General features: G+C 43.4%; 2 protein-coding genes across 4 annotated transcripts in view; both read right to left on the bottom strand.

The window, feature by feature from the left end:
- Nucleotides 1–1,151: 1,151 nt before the first annotated feature.
- Nucleotides 1,152–20,734, bottom strand: slc6a5 (solute carrier family 6 member 5). 2 transcript variants are annotated; one of them, XM_029846542.1, is made up of 16 exons: nucleotides 20,396–20,734; nucleotides 19,122–19,589; nucleotides 17,944–18,091; nucleotides 17,550–17,681; nucleotides 17,270–17,443; nucleotides 15,965–16,115; nucleotides 15,633–15,765; nucleotides 14,626–14,760; nucleotides 14,457–14,560; nucleotides 13,965–14,089; nucleotides 11,355–11,467; nucleotides 9,504–9,635; nucleotides 9,200–9,299; nucleotides 7,268–7,368; nucleotides 5,742–5,909; nucleotides 1,152–4,803 (listed from the first exon to the last, which is right to left on the bottom strand). In XM_029846542.1, the coding sequence occupies exons 1-16, from the start codon at nucleotides 20,396–20,398 to the stop codon at nucleotides 4,648–4,650; spliced, it is 2,343 nt and encodes a 780-aa protein (XP_029702402.1). In that variant the 5' UTR covers nucleotides 20,399–20,734; the 3' UTR covers nucleotides 1,152–4,647. The 2 variants fall into 2 exon arrangements, with proteins under 2 accessions (XP_029702402.1, XP_003969823.2); XM_003969774.3 differs by lacking the exon at nucleotides 20,396–20,734 and having other exon boundaries at nucleotides 19,122–19,764.
- Nucleotides 20,735–23,068: 2,334 nt separating this feature from the next.
- prmt3 (protein arginine methyltransferase 3) overlaps nucleotides 23,069–26,558 on the bottom strand; it is a 31,559-nt gene continuing 28,069 nt past the window's right edge. For both annotated transcript variants that reach the window (XM_011609875.2, XM_003969617.3), the window contains exon 16: nucleotides 23,069–23,308. In XM_011609875.2, coding sequence (XP_011608177.2) covers nucleotides 23,199–23,308 — 110 coding nt within the window. In that variant the 3' untranslated portion in view covers nucleotides 23,069–23,198. The remainder of the gene's footprint in view (nucleotides 23,309–26,558) is intronic.

The raw sequence follows: 26,558 nt of genomic DNA, 5'->3' as shown, positions 1-26,558 counted from the left end.
TCAAGGCCAGTGGTCAGCATGGTCAACTCATATCAACAAGCTTCTGAGCTTAATTCTGGTTCAGGCCTTCCTTTATGGAGTCAGCAGGTTTTCTCTGTGCCTGCATGAATTTCCACCTGCAGTCCAGAACCTGAAATGAAGACTCCACATTGCCCCCAGGAATGCCAGCCCCCGCTCAGTGACTTATTAAAGAATAAAGTCTGGAATACTATCAGCTCATATCCAACCATCCATCAGACATGCTCCTTATTCCTTAAAGGGTAACAGACAAAGGCAACCCCCCCCCCCCCCCACACACACACACACACACACACACACACACACACCCCTCCGACTGGCCACCAGGGGGTTACGATAACTCAGACTTTACACCTGACTTCTTATTGGAGGTAATTTATATCAGGCATCGCGTTCGGCAGCATTCTTTTGTGGTTCAAAAAGAAAAGGACTTTTATTTCGTCTTTTTTTTTTGTTCGTTTTCTTCAAAGGAACGATTCTTTATTCACCCCCTGCTGGCCGCAAGAAACAATACAGCGTTCAAGTATTAGCACACTAGCTTCGTTGCTCAGATTCTGTTTTATATCATCAGCTCCTGCCTCAAATAAGGAGGTGCAAGATGCACTGATCACAGGTTGATTCCTGGAAATCATATATAGGGCTTACTTTGATCAATTTTTGGCACACATTATTCACACTACAAATGAATAATCAATAGAGCCTAATTCAAGCATTCTTTAGTCTTTCTGCTCCCTGGCGTTGTTACAGGATTTCTCACCGCTGCTTTGTTTGATATGCTGGATTCATTTAAATTTCAAATTCGCTTGAAAATGAAATATTCAAGCGTGTCTGCCACAGGAAGTGGTGTTCCACAGCCGAGCCTCTACCAACAAACATCACACCGGCGGCAGCAGTGCTTAAGTCATGATCTTTGGTTTTTTTTTTCATTAGCATGTCTTCGTCTTCGAACGTGATTTTGTTTTGTTTACAGTCGAGAAATAGCGCATGTCAGGATGCATTCGGTAATTTTGTAGCTGAATACAAAAGCTGATGGATAGTTTGCAGAGGGTGACGCTTACCTTGTCCTATTTACTTTGCTGCGATCGTTCAGTACTCCATGTGCGGCAGGGTGACAAGAAGGTATTGACAACGAAGAAAACAATAACATTTATTTATCGATTGATAGGTTATACATTTCATGATATAATAGCGATATATTATTATTGGCAAAGATACTATAATCCATTTGCATTTCTATACATAAATACAAAATCTGAGGTAGGGCCTCAAAGATTGATGACAATGAAAATAAATAAAGGCATTTCACAAATATGATATATCTTCTTTTTATATATATATAACACGCTAATTTTAAAATGTATTCATAATATATTTTAATCTCTACTTTTAAATCATGGATGTCGTGAGCTGTAGGAGGCACATATCTATATCCATAGGCAGCAGTGCCTCATGTAGAACACACAGAAATATATGACATTACTCAAGTAATTGGAAATTTAACCTATGCATCCATAGGTCAGACCTTAAAGTGCCGAAATGACACAACAGACATAACAATAGGAATACTGGTACCATACTAGACAGACAAAAAGCTATTCTGTGGTGTTATTTCTGAAGTACATACAATATTCTACCATTAGAGGACAACTATAAGGCCAATGGTTACCTGAAAATGTCTTGTAACGTATTGGCAAACATCAAGGAACACTACGTGGGGTATGAATGGCAGTTTCTCAAGCCTCTATATGCAGATGACACATTCCAATATTCTTAGTTTTCTGTTGTCGCTAAAGACTCTAAAGTTTTCTCTCTTTGGTTACCTGCAAGTTGACCTGCAGGCAAAGCAAAACAACCATTTTCTCAATTTTTTAGTCCCCCTTTTTTTGAAGGACAACAGCAAATGTTTGTTTCTTAGCATGATGCAGAACAAAAAGCTCCCTGAAGTAAACATGCACAGACTTCTACGACTGAGGGAGAAGGGACAAAGTTTACGATATATGGACACTGACTTACAGTAACACAAAGTGCACATGCACGCTCTTAGTTATAGTTGCTTTTTAAGCCCTAGCCACCTCTTTCTGTCAAAAATAAAGACAGAGAAGCGCAGCAGGAATGGAAGCATGGGGACACAAAACATATAGCTTTTTTTTTTATCTGCGGCCCTAAAGGAAATCATTAAAATCTATCTCAGGGCATAAAAGGCTTTTCAAGTCTCACAACAAAGATAGTACCATCCAATACATGATTCAAAATCCCAGCCTGCTTCCTCGAACGCCAGCTAGTGTTACATGTGTACTCATATATGAGGTGTTTAGGTTTGTGTCGTCCAGTTTAAGTTCATATTTGGCACTTTACATCCTTCAAAACATTCTGCAACCGACAGCCATGCTAACATTTAAGTGATATCTAAATGGAGCTCTGTGAAACTACAACAAGCACACAAACCTACGCACATACAGTAGGTCCTCCTTCCATATAAAGCCAGACAGCGAAAAGTCTCAACAGAAGCAACATCCTACAAGCGGACTATTAGCAACAGGGCTTTGTGCTCATTGATTAAAGTTTAAAATAGCACTGCCTCTTGAATCATATCTGTGCTGTTGTGAAATACATGGCTTAGAGGAATAGTCAGGGAGACCCTTAAACCTCTTAAATGACTTATTGCATCCATCCCAGCAGGATCCATTTAAAACGCATCAGCCACTCAACAAGAAATGCCTGCAGTGTTAAAGGACAATCAAGTTTGTGGCCCAGCATGGAAACACGTGACCAACTGGTTGAAATGTCAGGTGGAAAGGACATAATTCGGCTAGCGAGGAGGCCAAAGAAGCTCGTAGCATGCTCACCAAGCCTGAATACGGTGACCACAAAGCTGCTGAGCTCTTTAGCCTTTTGCTCAGTGTACAGCAAAGTCCCATCTCAAAATTGATTTATCTTCACTATGTTCACTCACACAAACTGTAAAATTGTCCGTTTTGATCCTCTTACAGACCGCTTTCATCACATTTTTGTGTAAAAATGGCTCGTCACTCTGTTTCCTATGTACTTAATGTTGTCATTTCCACAGCTGCAACAGTAGTCAGCTGGAGTCGAGTATACCTGAGACCCTGTTTGTTTTTTTTACGTGGACACACAGTGAAGCGAGAGGCATAAGTCTGACAGAGGATGGCAAAGAGGTCTCTGGAGCTCTACCACAAACATCGAGAGACAAAAGTACACTTCCAGAGAAGACGGAGGCCTTATTTCTAATGTAATCGACACCTACTCACACACAACAGCTGCTCTTAACACTGTGAGGACGCACACGCATACGCACGCTGTAAGGACGCACACGCATACTGAACCACTTTAAATAATATTTAAACAAAAGTGCACTGTACAAGATATTACACTAGCAAGACAACTGTGCTCCACAGAGACTTGGAAAAACACACGTACTCAATCTCTGCCTTGCTGTATCTCTTTGTCAACGGCTAAAATATACTACTGCCAATATATGTACATTTATTCTGCTTTTAATCTCTAACTCTAATGATTGGAAGTACATTGTAAAGGATTTGAAGGTGGCTTAACAAGATCACGACACATATAGCGATAAATGCACCTCAGGTCAGGCTTTTTGGAGACGCAGACAGATTAAATGGCCACATTATTTCCTACTGAACTGTAGACGACTCTAGTGGAATGTGCTACTTCACATTTAAGGATAATACGGGAGACGCTAATAAATATACTAGGAGAGGGTATCGTAGGGTCCCTCGTACTGAGAGAGAAAGATAGGCCCGGGCCACCTTTTATCTACTCAGAGTGTTAATGGGGATGCATTCACTACTCTGCTGGGACAGAACACAAACCATAAATCACGTAATCTACTTTAAAAAGCAGGAGGAAATGAGCAATAGCGCATGTGAATATATAATATACACCCCAGGACAGAAACAGAATGTAATGCTATTGCATACTGTGATTGCTCCCTCCCCGGGCCCGAGGCAGTTGATATTATTTGTGTTGCCGATGAAATTTTGTACACAGATGGAACAAAACAGAGATCCCGTTGAGCTTGCTGAACTGCTGTTTCTCTGCTGCTCAATTTCCATTTTTTTTTTTTTTTTTTTTTCTTTTCTTGTTTTCGGGTATCTGCTTGCACCGGGGTGGTTCATTATCTCTACACACAAGTTTGATGGCACACAAACACACGTATACGCACGCGCAACTCCGTAGGGAGCAGCTACATTGAGTCTAATATTGCCAGTCTGAGCTTTGTCACTTTATGGCACTATTTTTTTAACAGGATAAAGATCCCTGGGAAAGGGTTCAGGAGTGGTCACTGGTCAGGTACGGGTGGCAATAGTCACCGGCTACTGAATGAGAAGCAGCGGTGGAGGCGTGAAGTCCACCGGGGGCAGCCACTCCTCCTTTACAGGAGAGTAAAGGCAAGGGAAAAGGGAGGGGGGGAGACAAAATGGAGTCTATTTCCATGAAATCTACTACACAAGAAGGTTGCTTAGAGGGTTTAGGGAGAAAGAGACAGGCAGGAGAGAAGAGGGGGAAGAGAAGGAGAGGTGGTCAGCCCCCATCCCAGCGTGGTGCCTGCAGGGGTTGGAGGAGATGTCTGAGCTGCTGCCAGGGCTACTGATAGGAGCCAAGCTGGAAGTCCTTGGGGGGCAATTTGAGACCCAGAGAGTTGGTTCCCAGAGGGTCAATCATGTTCTTGTAGCGTTCCCCACGGTGCTTCATGAGGAAAGGACCCCAGTCGGGCTGGGGAGAGCAGACCAGCTTCAGACGCTGCAGAGAAGCAACATGAACATGGTTATAAATAGTCCCAAAATAAGTGGGGAGGATTTCTAAGCAGTCTGAGTTGAGTGATGGTGGAAATGGGACAAATATGGAGCTGTGATTTGTATTCTGTGTTTTCAGGAATGCTTTTACCAGTAAATATTACCTGTTTCTCAATGAAAAACATCCTCTGCTGAATAAAACCCAAAGTGCATTTTGGGCAATCAGCCACAAACCATGACAAATTTACTGGTATCACTTAATTATTGTCCTGTTGTAAAGCAAATTTCTTTGCCATTGCAGGACCCACACGTAAACTACAGCACACAATTTTCTAAAAATGGCCTTGGATGTCCACATTGGAAGAAATAATTGAAACACAATTTAAAAACAGACTTTAATCACAGGGAAGTATGAGTCTGATTTGATTAAATTATTCAATTTCCAAAGTAATTTACATTATGTGGCACTTTGCATTTAAAAATCAAAATCGAAACCCGGGATCTGAGGTGAGATATTCTTGCAGCTGAACCATTAAAACATCATTAACTGTTTGATGATTATGCAGTTATTAAGCAAGAGCGAGGATGGTGTGTGATAGAGGCGGCTGACAGAGGGAACAGAGATGTCAGGAGACAAAGCACAGATCATCTTCCACTCATCTGGGCGTTCCATTTGGAACTGCTGGGCTCCCAGAAAAATGGTCAAATTAATTAATTAATAGTTAGCCAGCACTCCGCCTTTCCCTAATGAGCAAAGGATGACTATTGATTTTTCAAACAGAGCACGGAAGTGCGTACGTGTGTATGTGTGTGTGTGTGTGTGTGTGTGTGTGTGTGTGTGTGTGTGTGTGTGTGTGTGTGTGTGTGTGTGTGTGTGTGTGTGTGCGTGCGCGCATGACATCCAACGCTGACATCATCAAGCAATGACTTCAGCTAAATGATTACCTCAATTAAGGTGCCAGGTGCGAGATGCATCTTTATGACAAACATGATGGGGATCCAGATGACGGAGCATATGACCATGAGCCAACCCAGAACCATGGACCAGGTGGGGTAAGTGTAGTCCTCATATGTCATCACTTTCCACTGGTACAGGCTCAGTATCAGGATGCCCTGTGTAGAGATGAGAGTGCAGGAAATACAGATAAGCTGGTTTCTACACAACTGAACTTCAACACAGGAAGTATCGCGAGCTGAGTCCTGTTAGCATCAGCAGCTAGCCTCTGGTTCCTGACAAGAATATTCTTTTGAAGTCCTCAGCCAATTATTAAATATGTATCTGATTGATCACAGTGATGATGAAGCTGCTCACAGACTGCTCAGTTTTCCCAGATAAATATGATGAAAACCCTCAGAGTTTGTTTAATGTAGTTGATGGTAGAAGAAGGTAGATGCAGCGCCAAGACTGCTGTTGCTTTGCATTAAAGAGCAATACAAATGTGTTTGCTAACTGTTGTTTTCATGCCCAAACCTGCATAAGGTGAGCTTGGCTAGAACCCATTGTTGAAGAAGCTACTGAATCATGAACAGAAGCTTCTGATGTTGCAGCATCATGCTGCAGATCTAATTAGCTGCATTTTCAGAGTGTAGAAACTTAGCAGATCTGTGTCAGTGGCAGGTGAAAAGCTCAGTTTTTTCTTCCTTCTGCAGCCAGATTTTGGTTAAATTACAGTTTTATTAATAAGGAGAATCAGAAGTTCAAGCTGTGTGGGTGGTGAAACAGGTTGATTCACTCGGTTTTGATAAATCTGGACTGTATTTGCATTTCTTTCCAAATTAGGAGCACAGCTCAGTGTCCCTTAAAGCTTAGACTGTGTCCACTCCAGCATACGCATTTAAGATGATGAACTTCCTTTTCTGCTCGATGAGAAGCAAGAGCCAGATAGAGGGAAGCAGCAAACAAATCGACAAAGACAGATTAGAATAAGTCAAAGGAAAAGGAAAACAAACCAAAAGGAGGCAGACAGAAATAGATTAGCCTGCAGTTGTGCATCAATGAGCTCCCTGAGGAAATGTGGTGTCACTGGGGGAGGAGGCCAGCCCGCCCAAATGCTGCTCCATTTGTCATCGTCACTTCTGTTTTGGAGCTACAGTGGCTTCCGTTATAATTAGTAACGGCCGGCCAGTGTCCGGCTCTGACGTGCTGTTAAAGTCTGTGCAATGGAATTTACAACTTTTCTTACAGACCAGGGGAGAAATAAGTGGCCATTTTGAAGAAAGCCTGCTCAAGAAAAACATGTACATGTGTCTGTGCTACTTTTGCTAATGGCACTCAGCTCTCAAACTTGCCACCTGGTGGCATGACAGGAAGTAAAGGGACATTTCTGGCATTTTAGTGCAACAGGAACCATTTCTCCAATGGATGTGAAAGGTGGCAGAAGTGTTAATGGACCTATCTTCAGCTGCACACACCTGTGCGTGTCTCCATATATCAACAAGGGAACAAGATGAAGAGAGGGACAAATATGTACCGTGAGAATGGTTGGAGTTATAAAAGCCCAGCAGAGTCTCCAGAATTGGTTCGGCTGGAATCCGATCATCATTTCAATGTCCTCGCAAAACCTCTGTAGACCTGAATTGAAAGAAAAGAAGTAGGAAAAGCCAGAAAAGGGAGACAAAGGGAGTGACCCAGGTTTAACAAGGGTCTGTTTTAGAAAATTCAATCCATTCTTAGGTGCATGTTAGCAGAGAAAGATCGGTTTCTGCCATCCTTGAGAGAAAGCGAGGGAGCAGATGGCTTCATTCGGCCTTTATTGATGGATAACAGTGAGTGACTTGAAGAGCCAGAGTCACACAATCATTTCACTATGTCACCTGTACCGCTGCTCTGACAAACGGAAGCAGAGGCGTTTGTTTCTTGATAACAACCTGCTGGCGCACACCTGAGCTCCTGTCTTAGGCACTTCTATGTGACAACAGCGAGACCTAGTGGCCACGGCTGGTATGCCACCTATGCAGTCAAGCTGAATCTGTATCAGGCAGGCAGGAGTCATGTTCTGCTTGCTTCCCAGACAGTACTGCGGTCCAATAAAACCATGCAAGGTGTTCCTAAATCACTGAGTGCTAGCGCCACCTAGTGGCATATATCTGTACAGCGACGTGGCAAACATCCACCACGTCCCTGCAGATCACCCTGCCAAGAGTGTATCAGCAGCATAAGCTTACAGTTACCTGTACGCCGACACCAAGCAGGGTTTGGCTAACCTGACACTGTAATATTTTCAAACTAAGGTGCTTTTAAGTTCATTTACATGATGATGCTACTGCAATAATAAGATGGAGAGAATGCAAAGTACACGATCGTCCCCTCCTAAACACTAATGGGGGTCCTCTTGATATAATGGTAAATGAGGGCTGAGAGAAAATTTGACTGTTGGATGATGGGCATCTTTGCAAAGGTACAAAATGGAATTTGCTAAATAGAAAAAAGCAAAATTTGGAACATCCGCTCTGAACAGCATATAATCCGTGATTAATATCTGGCAGAAACGGAAAGCCCACATATTTCCACTGTCATTACCTGTGACTCACAAAAGCCCCCCAACGTTTGGTGAGTCATGGAGTGATGATGATGTCTCTCTTTGTCTTTAATATATCATATCACTGATGTAAATAGAGACAGACCACATCTCTGCGTTTCCCCTGCAGTGCATGAATCCAGCCAAAATAAAAGGCATCATCTTGAATTAATGATAAATTAAGCAGAAATGAACAGAAATGTGGCACCAGCTTTCCAAAACACACCCACCACCCGCTGGCGAAGCTCATCTGTCAATCATCACATTTTACCCAATTTTACTCAATAAAATGAAAAAAATGCCCATAATAAATGTTGAATTTGATACCACTGAGACCAATACGTCAGCCCAGCACCAGGGGGGAGGTCAAAGATTTAGCAGCAGTTTTTGGAAGCTGTTTAAAGTGTGATGGGTTATAGATGTGCTGGGACTCTAACTCTTTTTAAGATACCAGAAAGCATTTAAATGTTCAATGATCTTTGGCTGAAGAGAGATTATGATGCTGATGACTGCTAATTTATTCAGGAAAAGTTTAAAAATAAAAAAGCTGCTGACAGAAGATCCTTATGAGGTATCAAACTCTCCATTAGTTTGTACAAGTTAGAACAGTTCTTTAGCTGAGGGTATTTCATTTATTATTTATTCACTCGTCTTTCGTTGCACCAAAAGATCAGAATCTCATATTTCTGAGATATTGGTTTCAGACAGCAGAGATAGGGTTCATATTTTTACATTAAATAAGTGAGGCCAACAAGTTTCTCATCAAAGACACACAACAAGGAAATGTAAATGATCTTTTGATCTATTTGCATTTTAATGGTAAAGAAGTAAAATGACCAAAGCGCCACCTGGTGGCAGGAATGTAAACATGTCAGACTGACTCACCATAAAGGTATGAAATTCCCACCAGCTCAAAAATGGCAATAATGACCAGCGAGTAAGAGGCTGCAAACGTGTCCACCAGCTGCAGCATGTACATCCCGTTCTGTTCAACACACAAAAGATTCCAGAAATGAGCCGTAGCTTCACATACTCCTCTGCTCCACTATGTTTTCATACCAGACGGTTCAGGGGGGATTTGATTGTTTTAAAGGACCCAAACCTTTGTTCTGTTTACAGGACGTGTCCTCTGAACGCGTCAGGAATATATTTCACTCAAAGAAAAGGTGGATGAGCGTTTCCTTCATACCTCTGTGATCATTGGGAATCCCAGGATGAAGAAGGAGATGCAGCAGGCCAGGGTGAAGAGCGGTTTGTGCTTCCTCAAATACTTGGGAAACTCATCCGAAACCGAGGTTACGATGGTCTCAATGGTGGCAAACTGAAGAAAAAGGAGATAAAAGGATTTCATTCAGAAAATGCGCATTAAATAGCACTGTAAATATTTAAAGAACATCAGGCAGAGGTCAGGAGGTCAGAGGTCAGAGGTCAGCTTCTTTGAATCCAGAGCTGCTGCATCATGGTTCACTGTTGATGTCTGTCTTCACCACATCCGATCCAGCAGACTTTCACTGCACTTTCATTCATTTCCCGATACAGGAGCCCCTTCCTAATCCCCAGCAGGAGACGATTTGTAAAGGAATCGGCTTGAAGAATTTAAATGACAATGGGGAGACCTGAGAAGTCTGGAGATTAGGAAACGTGAGATGAGAGTAAAGGAGGAACCTGGAGGAGGCCAGTGAGTACACAGACCAGCACACAGAACACGCTGCGTTCAGCTGTCTGACACTTTTGGCTTCCCTTTCCCTTCCTAAACTCCCCAAACTAATTTCCCACCAGTATCCCAAGCGATTAACACCCCCCCCCCCCCACTGCGGAGTAACATCATCATTTGCCGTTAGTGTTGACTGGAGCCTTAATGCACCTCTGTGCCCTCTGTTCCTCCACCCCGCCCAGAGGAACCCTTGAAAGAGTTCCTGTCTCATCCTGGGGGTGCTCTAACCTGTTTGAGATCGCACCAACATGTCCTCTGGACGGGGACAGCAACCCTGAGACTCCAGCGTTTGTTCAGCAACGTCAAAGTGGGTTTGTTCTGGGAAAAGAGCCGCTTTAAAGTGACGCTCAGGTGTCCTGTGTGTGTGTGTGTGTGTGTGTGTGTGTGTGTGTGTGTGTGTGTGTGTGTGTGTGCGTGTGTGTGTGTGTCCAAACTGCATATTGATATCATAACAGGTTAAGGCAACATTTGCCCTCTTATTCGCTATATTGTCCTAAGACAACATCTTTTTTTCATTTTATTGCTTTTGTATTTACTTAAATTAGAAGAAATTGTGTAATAAAAAAAAAAAGGTCGAAACAGAGGACTGGATTAATAGTGTTTGAAACCAACCATGGGCAGAACTGAGGTCTGTTCTCTCCATTTCGGCTGCCCAACAGTGTCGCTGAAGTAGCTGAGGGCCTTTGACAGCTGCACAGTCAAGGTTTCTACTGGTGTATAGAACATAAGCTGCACTCACACGTGCGGACAGTCTCGTTGAGAATGCTGTAATCTACTTCAATGTATTTCCTTCAGTGTTCTTCCCTCACTCCTGTCGTGCTGCCCAGACGGCAGCCTGGACTCTGTTTGGGTCATCTTCATAATTAGGTCAACGTGTGCAACATTTGTATTTAGCTGCATGGCGCTCCCAAAGTCCAACGTGCCTTTTCCCCCAACACCATTAGAAAGTGAACATATGGACCCGCTGGTGTAATTTTCTACCCTCAGCCTGCTCGTTCGTCTCGGGTTTAATGCACATTTAATGCTTGGTTCAGTCTCGCTGCTCACATTATCCTCACTCTCATTAGCATCATCCAACTGCTCTTCACAAAAGGAGCCCTACTATATCCAACAGTACCACATAGATAAAAGAGACCCTGGAATGTTTAGCCATGTATTATATTTTAGCAGAGAATGGTGTGAGCATTATGATATGTTTTAATCTGGGTTTCTAAGAGGGGACAAACTTCACACCAACAACAGGGGTGATTAACCCTTCTCTTTGGTGTTCATCTTTCATTTCTACTCACAGACACACATCACACACAGTGAAGGAGCAGTTGTTACCATGGTATCCAGGCCAAGAGTCAGCAGCATCAGGAAGAAGATGATGGCCCAGAAAGGAGACAGAGGAAGCCTGGTCAGCGCCTCTGGGTACACCACGAAGGCTATGCCGGGGCCTGTCAACAACACACAGGCAGGAATCAGAACAGCTAACTGTAATGCCGGTTGTGACCATGTGGTGGCGCACTGAGTGGTTCATGGTGGAATGAATGGAGAGATGTCAAGAAATAGTTTTCTAGTTGCTCCCTGAAGGTCGTGTCCTTGAGTATGAAGTATACAGGAACAATACATGGCGTCCCAAGTTTATATCTCATAACAGAAGGAGTCTCGAGGCACAGCTAACTAGTTGGAGGAGTTTTAATGATGTGGAGAGTGAGAGCAGGTGACTTGCTGAGCTACCGAATATGGCGATGTAAGGGCCAAATTGTCTGAAAAACTGCAGTTCAACCCAAAGTTGGATTTGGGTACCACCATAGTTCAAGCGAGGCGTGAAGAAGCAACAAGCTGTTCTGCAGTCAGCTGATTCATCAGGGCAAATAGATGCAGCGTCTCCTGGCTCCTGGTGTAAGCCATTGTCAGCCTCAGCCTAGCTCATCCGAGTCAAAGCAGCGTGCGAAGTGTGTGAATAAAAAAAAGAGGGGACAGTTTGCAGATGTGTGCAGATCAGCTCAAAAGTGGGACTCAAACGCGTGAAGTGGCGGCTTATCTAGGAGCTGTTGACCATCCACAGCCATCATGGACTGAAATACTTACCAAGAATGGTCAGAAGTTACACTTTAAAGTGCATACTGGTGTGTGTGTAACCGTTATCCAAGAATCCGAATATGTACAGGACAGATATGACAGCCGCCTCTCTGAATGACAGCATGCACTTACCCTTTAACGCGCTGTCATCCAGAGAGGGAACAGGACCTGATCGCACCCTTATTGGGTCTCCCTGCCATTCGCAGATGATCCCTAAGCTCTGTGGCACAGTGACATAGAGCCACACCCTCTTAAGCTACCCAGCCTTTAAAGGGTTAGGACAACGGGAGTGTGATATCGGAGAGAGGCACATGTTCCCAGCAGCAGGTGAGGCGCTGACCACGCTAGAACGAGATCAGGCTTCTGCCAGGTACCGGTCCATAAAGACTATGTTGTTGAGCACATTCATCACACCAGGGGGCGACTAAAACTTCAAGAGGTTGGCTTTGGGTGTGTCATCAACATCCGAACATTTCCTAAAGAGGAGCTCTCAGCTGTGCCATGCTGACGATATCCGTGTCTCGGGAAGGGACCGGCCAGAGGTGACGAACAGCTGCACACAGTACTGCACCAATAGAGAAGCTCTGAATGAGAAATACCTGTTTACCATGACGGACATTTGCTTCCTGGGCCGTGTTATTAATTCTAAAGGGACGTCTGACCTAAGACGAGTCAAGATTTGAGCGTACATGAGGATACTTGAGGTGGCTGGACTTTTTAATTAGAACTAATCACAAAGCACTTATACATAGTTCAGAGCACTGGGTGGCCTCCCTGATCATAAGGTTGATCATAACGTTATCAACATTATCCACACCTGATAACAACTAATGCCCTGTCCAGGGTGCCCCCTCCAGCCACAGCTATGGGGGGGAGCAAGACTTGGAAAAGGAATTTAAGGCTGCTAGGTATATTGCTATTGCTTTGCACTACTTCAAGAGTTATGAGAGTTACCGTATATTGTGCTTGCACTAACATTTGATTTACCACAACAGCACTACGTATAAAAATGTTGCACTACCTGTTATAACTCGCTGTTATTAAAAGAACTGTGTTACGAGAAAACACTGCGTCACTCGGGAAAAATAATAAAACAGCTGTTTATTCATTTTGGGAGTGAATGGAGTTGTGAGAACGCCGGTTTGTATTCTATTAATAAAGTTTGACTGACTTATCTGACTGTTTTATTAACATTCCCGATCTAGTGAATGTGTCATGAAACCCCAGGCACTACCATAGTTTCTATGCTATGTGCCTTATAACGCGGTGCGCCCTACGTATGAAAACAGTTCTAAAATAGGCCATTAATTGAAGGCGCGCCCTATAATACGGTGCGCCTTATGGTCGTGAAAATACTTGAAGGTACCATGCATGATAGAAAACCTCCCAGCCAGACTATCAAAGCTGGAACAAATTTAGAGTGCATAAATCTCAGATAACACCTGCAAATCTCTCAGATGATACATTGTAAATGGCTGGCCTGAACATAGTAGAGATGTGCACGAGCTTCCGCTGGCCTACTGGCCCGAAAGGACAGTCCTGCATAATGGAAGACTGCCCATGAAAGGCCTACAGCGATTTCACCAGGGGCATTAATGTCTAGTAATGTCTTTGTTAATTCTTCCTGTTGAATGTGTTTCAGTGACTTGAGGTTCTGCCAAAACATTTTAACTTTCATCAAAAAGGGGCAGGTGTAGTTATGGCCATGGCCATATGATGGCGTATTGACTAGTTTATGGTGGAATGAAAGGAGAGAAGACAATAAAAGTTATCTAGATGCACTCTGATGTTGTGTCCATGTATATAAAATAAAAACAAACATTGCACTAACTAACATACAGTTTAACAAATTAATATTTGGCATCTCACCTTCATCTGCTACCTTCTCTATGGGCACCTTCAGCTCATGTGCCATGAAACCAATGACCGAAAAGATGACAAAACCAGCAAATATACTTGTGGCACTGTTTGTACATGTCACAATAACAGTATCCCTGCAGGGGGAGAAAGAAAAAACAGAGACAGTTGCCAACTGAAATTGATCTGCTTTAGCTGCTAAAAATAAAATACAATTCATGTATGTTGTAGTCACACTTTGTCTACACATATAAGAGACGCAATGTCACCATCTAGCGGCAAATATATGCACTGCAGTTTCTGAAACCTCTGACAGCATTTATATAAACTGACCACAAGAGGGCGCACAGTGGCGTCTTCATATATTTCAAGTTTTTTCCTGCTTTATAGTATTGTAGCGTAAAGAATACATACTCTTTGCTACATCATCATAACAATGATTTCACCTTAACAGAGTGATTTCTCAGTGGAGCCGAAAGTATGGTTTACCTTTTATGTGTTTACCTGTAGCAGTTATTGTGGAACTTGTTGTAGGAAGACAGGGTGATGAGGCCTCCCCACGCAGCCGACAAAGAGAAAAAGATCTGAGTGGCTGCATCTTTCCACACCTGGCAAAGGACGACAGGTTAAAGACTAACAAAAATGCAGTCGTTGCTGGTGGATATGTGGGTACCTTTGCGTCATTTAGCTTCTCCCACTTTGGTGTGATAAAATAAAGGATGCCATCAAAGGCGCCGGGCAGAGTCACTCCTCTGATCAGCAGAATGATCAGCACAACATAGGGAAAGGTGGCTGTAAAGTACACCACCTGTGCAAAGATGCCACATGATGAAGAGTTTAAATGTGTAGTTAAGGAAAGTAGGAAAAGCTCAAATTCAAAACATTTCTTTACATTCCTTTAGCGTGCTTTTATGAAAACCTTCCTTTGGAAATAGACAATAATAAATGAATGCGGAGGTTCTCAGATCAATAAAAATAATTTAGAACATTCACAACAGTTGATGTGATTTCTTAGGCTGAAATTAAATAAAAAATGTTGGGACTCAAAAGTTTGATTTAACAAAGATGGTGTCTCCATTTTGTCCACTAGAGGGAACCATTTCACGCGTATTCACGAGAGTTTCCTATTTTTTTTATTCTGAATCATTGCAAAAAGTGATCAAATTCTTTAATTGCCTCTTGGAAGAAAGGAAAGGCAAATGAAAAAAAAACATTTTGATTCACATTTTCAAACACATCTTAGTGTTGTGGGGTTTTTCTGATTTCAAAAACTCCAATCCTACACATGTTGATGTAAAGAATTACTGAGCAACTGCTGCTCTAACAGCTGCAGGCAGATTATGGTTAAGATATATGTAATTATGGCTGCATGACTCTAATCTTTCTGATTAATGCGAGAAAGGAAATCTTAATTTATACAAACTGAAAGCTTTCAACTGTTTTTTAGATGCCATCTCAGCTTAAAAATTATTATTTAATTAATTTCCAGGCGTCTTATTTTCCCCTTATTTCCACAGAATGTGTTTTATTAATGAAAGAATAATAAACGTACAGTTCACCTACAGGACTAATTTAAAAAGATGTACTAATTATAGCCGCCAGGGGGCGACTACGACCGTGAAGTTGAGGCGAGAGAAGCTCCGATGGAAAATGATGAGAGCAGTGATCGTGTTGCGTCACCTTCCCAGACGACTTGATTCCTTTGGCTAAAGAGGCATAAACGATGAACCAGGCCAAGAGCAGACAGCCTGCCAGGGGCCAGCGGATGTCTCCGGGGAATTCAATTCCTTTAGAGATGTGTAACACATTGTACCTGCAGGGTGGCGTTTATGAATTTAAAAAAAATAAATCAGTCTCAGAATGAACAAACTAAAATTTTGCATTAATAAAATAGCTGGTGTAAATCTATTTAAACAGCGCAATTTTCCATCCATTCCATCTCATTAAAATGTCTGTGCAAATGTCCCTCTTCGATTGTTGTTTATTCATTTACATATTTTAGTTACACTCACTTGAAGTACTCCTCACTGGGACTGACGTAAGTCTTGTTGCCCTCCACAGTCATGTTGATGAGCTTGGTTAAGTTTCCCACAGCATTGGCGGACAAACAGAAGCTGGAGTTCATGACAGAGATGCCGTTTCTGTCCCGCACGATGCAGGAGTCTGTCCGATCAGAAACCAAACACGCACACGTCAAAGATGCGGAGTGAAGCCAGAGAGGAGGAGGATGCGGAGGCTGAAGAGTGGCTCAGCCTCACGTGTCTTTTATTCTTCCGGATACACGACATCTATGTCCTGGTGTATCATACATATATGATGTGTATCATACATATATGAATAATGTCTCTATTATTTACATTAAAAGGCGATATTTATTTTACAGATTCTGCTTTTGCGTGCAGAAAATGCAGACATGCAGGACGGACAGTTTCCTAAATTAAAGCCAACAAAACAACGATATATTATCGTTCCATAGAAAATTATTAAACCCTTCAAATCCAAGAGCCTTTAAAATGAATTTGCTGAGTAAAGCAGGGTAGACGTAAGATATTACAAAGAAAATCCTCCCCTATTTTTGGACCATACATCAGGAAGTCAAACTTGTAAATGAATTATCGCTACAATGAGTGACTGTCGTGTAGTTGTTGCTTGTACAATTTCCTAATTTTTTGTTGAATTATTTTCATATTTATCACGTTTTAAATAATTTATAATAATGATACGCAATTTCTTTGTTTTCCATAATGTCGTTATTTCTCTTTAACCTGTTTTTTTCTTTATTTTCCAGAGACGTGTTGAATGTGTGTGTTTCCTGTCCTGACCAACAGGGGTCACTCTCGCGCTCACTGCAGTACTGCAGTACAGTAAATTTGTCAAGCAAGCAGTTTTTCTGCTGAATTCACATATTCAAAACGGGAACATTTCACACTAAATTCGATTTTTTTTAAAAATATTACTTCGATGCAGGTCGATAGACAACATTTACGAAACATTGACGGAACAATGCGCGCGTTTCCTTTCAATTAAAAGCATGTGTTACCCATGCGTAATCACTTACACCTGTAAGGGACGGATTTTAAATCTGACATTATCACGCAGAGAAAATTGGAAATGCAAATGCTGCTTTCCCATCACGAATAAGCCGCATTTGTGTGCGGGAAAAACCCGCAGAGAGCACAGGTCAGGATTCATTATACCGCAGGACACCTCAGCAGGGGAGTCGTGACGCATTGCGCAGTGTGGAGAGAGGGGTGCTTTAGGTGTGTGCGTGTTAATGTGCGTGTGTGTCTGTGTGTGTGCGCGCGTGTGTTCCTTACCTAACAGCAGCATGTCTTTGTCCTTACATTCCACCGTGTTCCAATCATTCCTACAGTTAGCCCATGGCAGTGAGCCCTTCAACGAAGCGAACAGGTAGTACAGTGTCCAGCACATTATAATGTTATAGTATATGGCTATCAAGACAGATATTATCAACATGGCAATCCCGCAACCTAAAATAAATAAATGAGACGAAATATATACATTACTCTTAAGTAGAGGAGAAAAAAAAGAAGCTTTCATTTTTGCTTGAATGTTTCCTGGAGTTCAGTAGTTTACCTTGAAGAGCTGGGATACATTTCCACACAGACACGGGCCCCTGGCTGGCAAACTGGCCCAGGGACACTTCCAGCAGGAAGATGGGGATCCCAGCAATGCCCAGCATGGTCAGGTAGGGGATCAAAAAAGCCCCTGGGATTAAAAAAATAGATATGTCTCAATAACTATAAGTCGAATTCTTCTTTTTTATTATTATTATTGACATGCATTTTGTTATTTTGGTGCATTTTCTCTCATCTTTTTGGTCTTTTTAAAAAATAATAATAGTTTTTAATGTTCAGCCAAGAAAACATCCAGACGCTAGAGGACACAGTGAAAAGTATTAATGTTATAGTTTTTTGGTTTTTTTAAAAAAAAGAGGGGTTATTTTAGAACTTTTCTTTCCTCCACTCACCTCCGCCGTTTTGGAAAGCGAGGTAAGGGAACCTCCACACGTTCCCCAAACCCACCGCATATCCCACCATGGACAGGATAAAATCCATCTTATTGGACCAGTTTCCTCTGGCCTTATTCTCATCGCCTCCCTCGTCATCGTCGTCACTCTAATAAAATAACGATTATTATTCAGTTATTCATTAAAAATCATTTTAGTCGTGCCGGACAAAATATAAATATATATCTGAAACATTAAAAAAACACTTTATTTGGAGGGAAAACACCTGATATATATAAACTGATATAAATTAATGCTAAATTTAAAATCGAAAAAAATTCTAACAGTAAAAGGGTGCCATTTATGTAAACCACATTATCATTCCTGGTTTAAACAAGTTCAGTATCCTTAAATAAAAACATGCATCTTTCACGTTTCCGGCCCTTCATCACCAACCACGAAATGACACCAAACACACCACTCAAATAAATCACCGCAGACTTCATTCAGAGATTTAACTAATTATAATCACACAAATGTGCGTGCGTGTGTGTGTGTGTGTGTGTGTGTGTGTGTGTGTGTGTTGGGGGGGGGGGGGGGGTTCCCCTCCTATAAAAAATGCTGCATCTCATCAGGAGAACACCTGAGCTTCCGCGACACAGAAATTACCGCGAGACTTCAGGATTTCGTTTTCTTCACACACAAACCGCAAACGTGATTCAACAGGTAACTAAACATCCTTGTTCCTGCGATCACCGACATTTTTAAAGTTCTTATGGTGGTTCAAAATGAACCATGATGAATCATTTCCTTTGACCCTTTTGCTGTAGCGACGGTCGAACCCTTTTTTTCCCAACCGCGTGTACTTAAATTAAATTTCAAATCCTACACAGAGCAATAATAAAGAGGAAAGGGGTAATTTCAGGTTTTAAGTAAACATCTAGATGGCTTCAATAAAACACACCTGATTCAGCTTTAAAGTTTTGCGGGTGCAGCTGATTACAGCGCACGTACGCGTACATGCCCCGTTCGCATGAGCAGCACGTGCCTACTGAGACTCTACCGGGAACAGAAGCTCCCCCGGGTTTTGCTCCTTCCCTGGCTGCAGAGGAATACTCTCAGATTTGTGATCTGCGGGACATCCGCGCCGCCCCCCGCGCCCTGCCGCTTCGCTCCCCGCGTCATTTACGATCACTTACCGCCGTCACGGTCCCGGGCTGAACAGACGTGTTTCCATCTGTTCCCAGTATGATGGTGGTCTGGCTCATAGCCGTCCAGTTGCCCGCCGTGTTGTTCTGCTCTGCAGTGGCCCGGAGCGGGTCGGCGTTGTGAACGGACCCGCCGCGGGCGGAACCGGCAGAATCCTTCCTAAAGGCCGAATGAACGGCCGCGGACCCGGGCACCGCCGGAGCGGCGTTTTTAAACGTCCCATACGCTTTGCTGCTGTCCAGTTCTCCAGGTTTATTTTCCGTGGGACAAAAACTTTTGCTTTCATTGCTCGGTGGTGGAGGCGCCGGGTGATGGTGAGGCGCCGGCGGGGGGCACGCTGCTGCGTTATCCGGTTGGTTTGTTGTAAGTCCCGCAGCACCATCGGGCTGCTGCATCGGGATGTAGCTGCTGGGTGCAGAGGCCGGCTGTTTGGACATGTCTCTCTGCTCAGAGGAATCCTGGAACATGAGTGACAGATTAGAAAGACAAAAGGAGACGTGAAAGCGTGACGCTGCTGCAGCCCATCCCAGCTCCGGGACTGGAAATGCTCTGCGTTCTCAGCGTTTCGGCGTTTTTCTGCAGCATTTTCCCTGGCTGTTCTGTACTTCACTTCTCACTCTGGCGTGTGTGCGTGTGCGCGCGCGTGCGCGTTTGCGTGCTGTGGGAGGGGGTGGCTTTGCTTCTCCAGTCCTCGCTTTCTGCAAGATTCTTTAATTTTACGGCCCATTTCCCCCTCATGTCATTCAGCCACACACATCCACTGATTTTTATGGGCAATAGACAAGCTGCTGCGGGTCTCCGGTAACTCCGCTGTAGCCGGCAGGCATGCGAGATCACCGGCGTTACAGCAGCGCGTGGACCCGGGGCGCTGGATACACAAATGATGCTGTAAAATTTTGCATGGGGACCGTTGAAGCAGTAGAATAGGAGACGAGGTTGTTTCAGAAAAGACGGTGAATTTGGGTTTATTAATAAAAAAAAATAAAAAAATGTTGGCTATAATTGCGTCGATTACAAGAATAAAGTTTGAAAAAGACAACTCAGCGTTTATGCTATTAACAAAAAAAAAAAGGATTTATGTTTTGAAAAAGTGAAGTAAAAGTTTTTGAAATGAGGTGGAAGCTGCGCGTCAGCACCGCGGACAGCGACGCGCGTCAAAGTGCGTTTAAAAGTCTGGAAATGGCACAAAGAATAAAGAATAAACTCAGGCAATGTTCGAATGCGAAAGTGCAAAAATAAATAAAGTGGCTTTTTAAGTCCTTACCATGTTTGGAGAGCGCTGCTGACAGTGTGGAATCAGCTGTAAAAAGCGGCGGAGAGGACTGAAGCGGACCGAGAGAGTGCAAAGCTTCTATAGGTCCGTGGGAAAGAGAACAGTTTGCGTCAGTGCAGAGCAAGGTGCCCTTCCCCTGACATTTTCTTGATAATAAGAGTTTGATAAATCATTGGCCTTGGATTCGGATTTTTAAAGGAACAACCGGAGCCAAGACGCAGGGGGCGCGTGCTGTGCTTGCGTGAACGCTGTGCGTTCCAGTTACGCAAGGTGCATGCGTGAGCGCCGTGGATGGACTTTCAAAGCTGATTAATAGTCTTGTCTCTGTGGACGGTTCTGCACACACATGCACGCATCTCAGAGGAGCAGACAGCTGGTGGCAGAGCTCCGGGTGTGGGCGGCAGAGCCAATGCTGAGTCTGGTTATTATGGTACAGTTAAAAGGATTGTACAATCACACCAGAAAGAGAGGGGCAACAATATATAGATTTCTCTCTTTCCTTCTTTTTCTTTTTAAAATGTAGGCAGCTGCTTTAAAATCCAAGTTTTCTCAAGTTTTGTAGCGACATATAACATATATAAGAATATCCCACAGCACTGTGTATTTTTTCCCATTTGTAAACGTCAAGCATGTTGCGGAGTATCTAAAGAAAAATGAACTATTAATAGTTTTTGCGCTTGAGGAGTTTTACGCACGTCAGCCTGCATGTGCGTCCCTGTGTGCGTCACCGATACGATAATTGATCAAGTTTTTTATTGGGCGAGGTCTCCATAAAGCTACTCATTTGTTTAAATCGTGCACGCAGGGGGGTTGGATGGGGGGGGTTGAAAGGACCCGGACCCAACTGGAGCCTGTGTGGAAGCAGTGACAGAGGAGGGGGTTGGGGGAGTGCACCACTGGAGATTAAAAGCACTGCATTGCGCATACCTTTGTTCAACGGTGGAAAACGCTAATTCTGGCTGCTGATATGTCCAAACCAGAGGACACACAGACGTCCAGCAGTCTGTCTCATTACTGATAACTTTTTAATTACAGCCCATTTTATCTTTAGGCCTTTAACGGCTGGGTCATTATGAAGCGACTGGAGGAGCACGAGACCATGCGCACAGAAGCAGACAATTTGTAAAGTGTAGAAACATCCCAGAGGCCGCGCGGTCCGTTAATGGAACTATCTGGATAAAAAAAAAAAAAAACAGCCGCCAACCTCACCACTGCGACCGAATCCAACTGGTTGTGGAATCTAGAATGTCAAGCATGACAGTTCAATTATAAATGTACAGCATTTAACGAAAATAACCAGCCAGGCGTGTGAGTAGTTGCTTAGCAACCGCGTTTTCGGGCTCGTTTTTGCAGAACAAGCGATAAAGCGCCGGAAGAAATAAATAAAAAAGAATACTATAATAACAATAATGGGGGATTGGGCAGATTTTTTGGCAGCTGCGGAGCTCCTCTGTGCGGAGAGCAGGCCGGTCATTTGACATGCACGCTGCGCTCCCTGTGCGGGCTCCAGATAAGAGGCAGGAGCGGTTGTATTAGCCGCCGCCTTGACTTTAATTACATTGTCAACAGAGAATAATTGTAATTGATTTCTACTGCTCGTCTTTTCTCAGGTCTGTGAACGCGCAGCCGCACGGAGGCACACCTGAGAACTTTCGAACGGAAAAACTGATTTAAAATTCCACTTAAATTCAACAATTTAAAACTGAGCCAATTTCATTTCCTCTCCCTGCTCTGAAACGACACAGCCCTGCAGAGAGGTTGGGCATCTCTGCTTAATTACAGGCGATGCAATTAATTACACGTCACGTGATTAATCGATCGCTCCCAGTCTTCGGGGTGATAAGAGGCCTGTGCAGCTGGATCTTCAGGCAAAGAGGGTTCGGGTCAGTGGGTCGTCCGAGGATCATTAGGGTCCATTTCAAGTGCATAAAAAATCTGTTTCAGATGCAGTTTTGTTTGAATACCAAGGATGTTAGACGGGATGTGAGGAGCAATTCCATCCACCCTGTTCCTATAGGAGCTCTCACACATGCTGCATTCATGAAAGAGGCCCAAATGATGTTTTTTGCGGGTGAATTTAGTTACAGGATTGCCTCCTTCTCCCTACTGTTGTATGTAATTGCCAATGAGCTCCATGATTCAGACTAGCAACATTTCCATCTCACTTCCTTGGTTCATGGCTGCACGGTTCCTTCTCCTCTCTTCCTGTGTCGGATGTCTTTAACTCCACTTCCTTTGTAGTTTTGTGTCACTTTTTTCTCTGTGTATTTATATGAAGGCTCTATGGCTGGGAAAGTACATTTAATGATTTGCATGTATATCTGTTTATTGCCCTCCCCTATTCCCCCATTCCTCTTCCATTACCTGGCCAGCCATCAGCAGGAGCACTGAAGGTGAATTTTCTTCCAAAGGAGGAGGGAAAGGAATAAATATGGTGGGAAAACAAGAGAAAGCTGAACAGCACCTGGGACATTTTAATCTCAGGTCCTCTTGGGTCAGTTTAAAAACGCTGCACCTTTATCCTGCTCACCGATTCACAGCAGGAGGTCCAGGAGGGACGACACCAGATGTGGCGCATGCATAAAGTCAGTGAAGAACAGCGGAAGAATGAATGTACTGATCAGACAGGATCAGGGTCAAAGGTCACCCCTTAAGACAAAACACTTCAAAATGAAAGGATCTGAGATCAATTTTATTACAAAGAAATAGTTCAAACATTACACATGCAGCTTCCAGCATACAGATGGAGGTATATGAACATATACATGTCCATTTTCCACACAGAATACATCTGTTACTGCAGGCTGTATGTCAGCTTCCTGTCTCGGAGGTCAAAGGTGACCAGCAGCGAGCGGGGGTCCTTCTTGTTTTTGCGTACTGTGATCTTTCCTTGCAAATCCTCTCCTATAAACGAGAAGGAAACAGAAAATTACGAAGCTAAAGCAACATTTTCTGAACGCAAGACATTGAAGTTCCTCAGCTCAACTGTGTTTCCAAACGGAGGGCGAGCGGGAGACAAACTCTTCCTCCGGTTTCTTGGAAAGACGGAACTAAAACAGAAATTCCTCTGATGCCGATGAGCTGCTGAGAAATGATGTGTATAAAACCGCGGCGGGTTGGTGGATGCTGATCAGCGCACGTGCTTGTGCTGCCTATGATTATCACACATTATCACTGTGATTAACTTCACGATTGGCTGCGTGACGTAAATGAATGTTTATCCAGACAGGCATCCTCTCTCTCTCTCTCTCTCTCTCTCTCTCTCTTCCTCGCTGGGCTGGCCGTGCTTCATCGCTGGAGGTTAGCGGAGGACACAGAGTGAAAGCGCTGAGCGGGGCTTTTGCTCCGCTGAAGCGTCCACTATCACCGCTGTCGCCTCCTTTTTGTTACTAGGGCAACACCCATGTTACCGAGTTGTTACTGAGCTGGTGCTGCATTCCAGGTTTGCCAGTGTGCTGCAGAGAGGATGAGGGTGGCGTGAGAAACCGGAGTGTTGCGTGCTAAAGTCCACGTTTGGACACCTTACAGACACTAACATCTATGGGAAGAACCTCAACTAATCAAATTTTAAGCCTTAATCAATAAGAATCATGCTTTACGAGACCATATAATCTAATAAAATAACCACTTCAACCCAAAAGTAATCAAACCATTGACACATGACAAAAAACAGCTAAGCAGCACCTTGAAAACACAAAGTCCAAGAAGAAGCAGAAACTATCCCAGATAAGAATACCAGCTATGGGACAAAAATTATATTGTGTCTCGTACATATTGTACATTCATATGAATATAAAGGATTGTAGGTCTATGTTGGGTAATAACTCATGTAATGTGCTTTCTCTACGCTCTAGTTTGCACAAACCACATTTCACACACTACCACACTTTGATGTGAAAGACAGAGAAAAGGACAAAAGAATTAAAGCGGGTTGTTCCAAAGCCTGGCCATGGTCCCCTTCAGCCTCGATTCCAGATCATGGAAATTGCTAAGGCTGCTAATTTGCTCTCTGCTCCTGGCAACAGAAAAAATTCAAGCAGCAGCAGTCCGAGATTTATTTCGCTATGATTCATGAGGGATAAAGGCAAAAGCGGTCCATCAAATAACATTTTACACTGACGCCGGTTTATATCACAGAAAATGTACAGACTGACCGAGAGACAGGAAACCAAAGCTCATTAACACCAATCAACCTGAGGGACATGGGGACATGATGTTGTCGTAGTCACGCCGTCTGATTTGTTTTCCCAGACTTGAGGTTTTTCCCAGGTAACAACAGCGCTGAATTGACTGTTTAAATGTGTAAACAGGACTAGACTGCAACATCTGAGCATGTGACGTAACCTTGACTTTTAATACCTTAGCAGGCAAGTGTAGGAGTAATTACAACACCAGATATATTGATAATGTGTAGAGATAAATGCAAGGTTAAGGAATGGTTCCCTAGTGGTTCATATGTGTCACGGTCACTAGTACCAGTTTAAATAGCAGGACATTAGATTCCTGTGATGAAATATGGATGCAGTTAGTGCCATGCTCACTGAAACTCTGTGCCAAAATGTGGATGGAAGGTATTTTCCTGACATTTTCACCCTATTACAAAAATGGTGCAGATGGACAAAGGGATACACGAGCGAAGCCAGACCATAATCCCTCCAGCCCAGCTCCAATGTAATGAACTGAGTCAGTGCTCAACATGCTGGAACAACCCAAGGAAATGCCAGTGAAACCCTTGGGTTTATCCGAGTGGGTAAACACTTGGATCTGTGACATGGGACGGGAAAAAAATCGAAATTATATCGACAACCTTCAGCGATCAGCCATCAGTTTCAGTTAGCCGGGCATCCGCCAAGTTTCAGCAGATGCTCAAAACTGTAAAAATGTAAGTTACATCAATAGACATGACAACTTCCTGCTGAGGTTGCAGGAAGTTGGCCAACTAATTCAAAAACTTCAAGTCTGGGAAAACAAATCAGACAGCGTGACTACGACAACTCTACCCTGACAACCTGCCCCCGGTCCCGATGGAGGAAGGCCCAGCTGACTTCAGTAATCTGGCTACTCAGATGCTGCAGAAGAAGAGTTAACCATGTGTAGCAATGAGTGGGGAAACGGAGCCACCATGTCGTACATCAAGGCGCCAGTGTCATTAAGCCTGGGCAGGCCTGCGGAGGCAGTCACACGCAGCCTTTCTCCATGAAATTACCGTGGAAACACGCGACATGCTTTGTGATTAATTCACGCTCTCTTCATGTATTTTTTATTTTATCCATTTGTCTTATACTTGAACTGTATCGGCCTCTAATATCACGGTGTGAGAAAAAATAAATGCAACTAATTTGTTTCTAAATTAACCACAAAAACAAGATTTTTCACCATGGATCGGTTTAGTGTCACCTGCACTCGGAGGGAGATGAAGGTGTGAGCCCAACGCTATGATAAATGTTTCAGCCAACAGCCAAAATGGTTAGAAGCCCATCTCCCAGTTTGTCCCTCCTCAGCAGTGAAGGACAAACTGACATCAGTATTGGTGCCAAGTTCATATTGGGTACAAGCAGAGTGATGACAGCTTTGACCTTCTTCGCTCTGCTCAGCCGGTCTCCTTTCCCAGCTTCCTGTCTTTTCAAAACTATCATATAAACTGATGTGAATCTTGGACACCTTTGTTAAATCGGCACTGTCCTGTAACCGGCCGCCCTCATGAATTCTCATTTAAGTCAATAATTCTCCATAATATTCAATTTAACCTGACGCAAAAGTGTTCCAACATGTGCAGGCTGCACAAAAAGCCTAATCGGAGCCACACCTGCATCGTTATATTAAGTTGCAAAGAAAGATTGATTACAACCATTTTGTTTTATTCCAGACTGAACTGTCTTCGAGATGCGTATCGATGTTTCACAATTAAATGTACACCTGTCCTATCGTATGCTGAAGGAGCTCGGTGGAGAGAACCTCAGCTCTCAGAGGCTGTAGAGGGTGAAAAGGAGGAGAATCTCAGACAAACTATTACTTAAAACAGAGGAGGTGAATCATGAAAGTTGGTGGCAGCGTGCTTGCCCAGATCACTGCCCCTCCACGAGGATTAAGGGACTTTGTGACCTCCTTCCTGTGGTAAAAAATTAAGTATAAACTATGATGACCCTCCTCTTCA

The sequence above is a fragment of the Takifugu rubripes genome, chromosome 13, assembly GCF_901000725.2.
Source record: "Takifugu rubripes chromosome 13, fTakRub1.2, whole genome shotgun sequence".
In the NCBI taxonomy this organism is placed as follows: Eukaryota; Metazoa; Chordata; class Actinopteri; order Tetraodontiformes; family Tetraodontidae; genus Takifugu; species Takifugu rubripes.
This window is presented reverse-complemented; position numbering and strand designations above follow the sequence as displayed.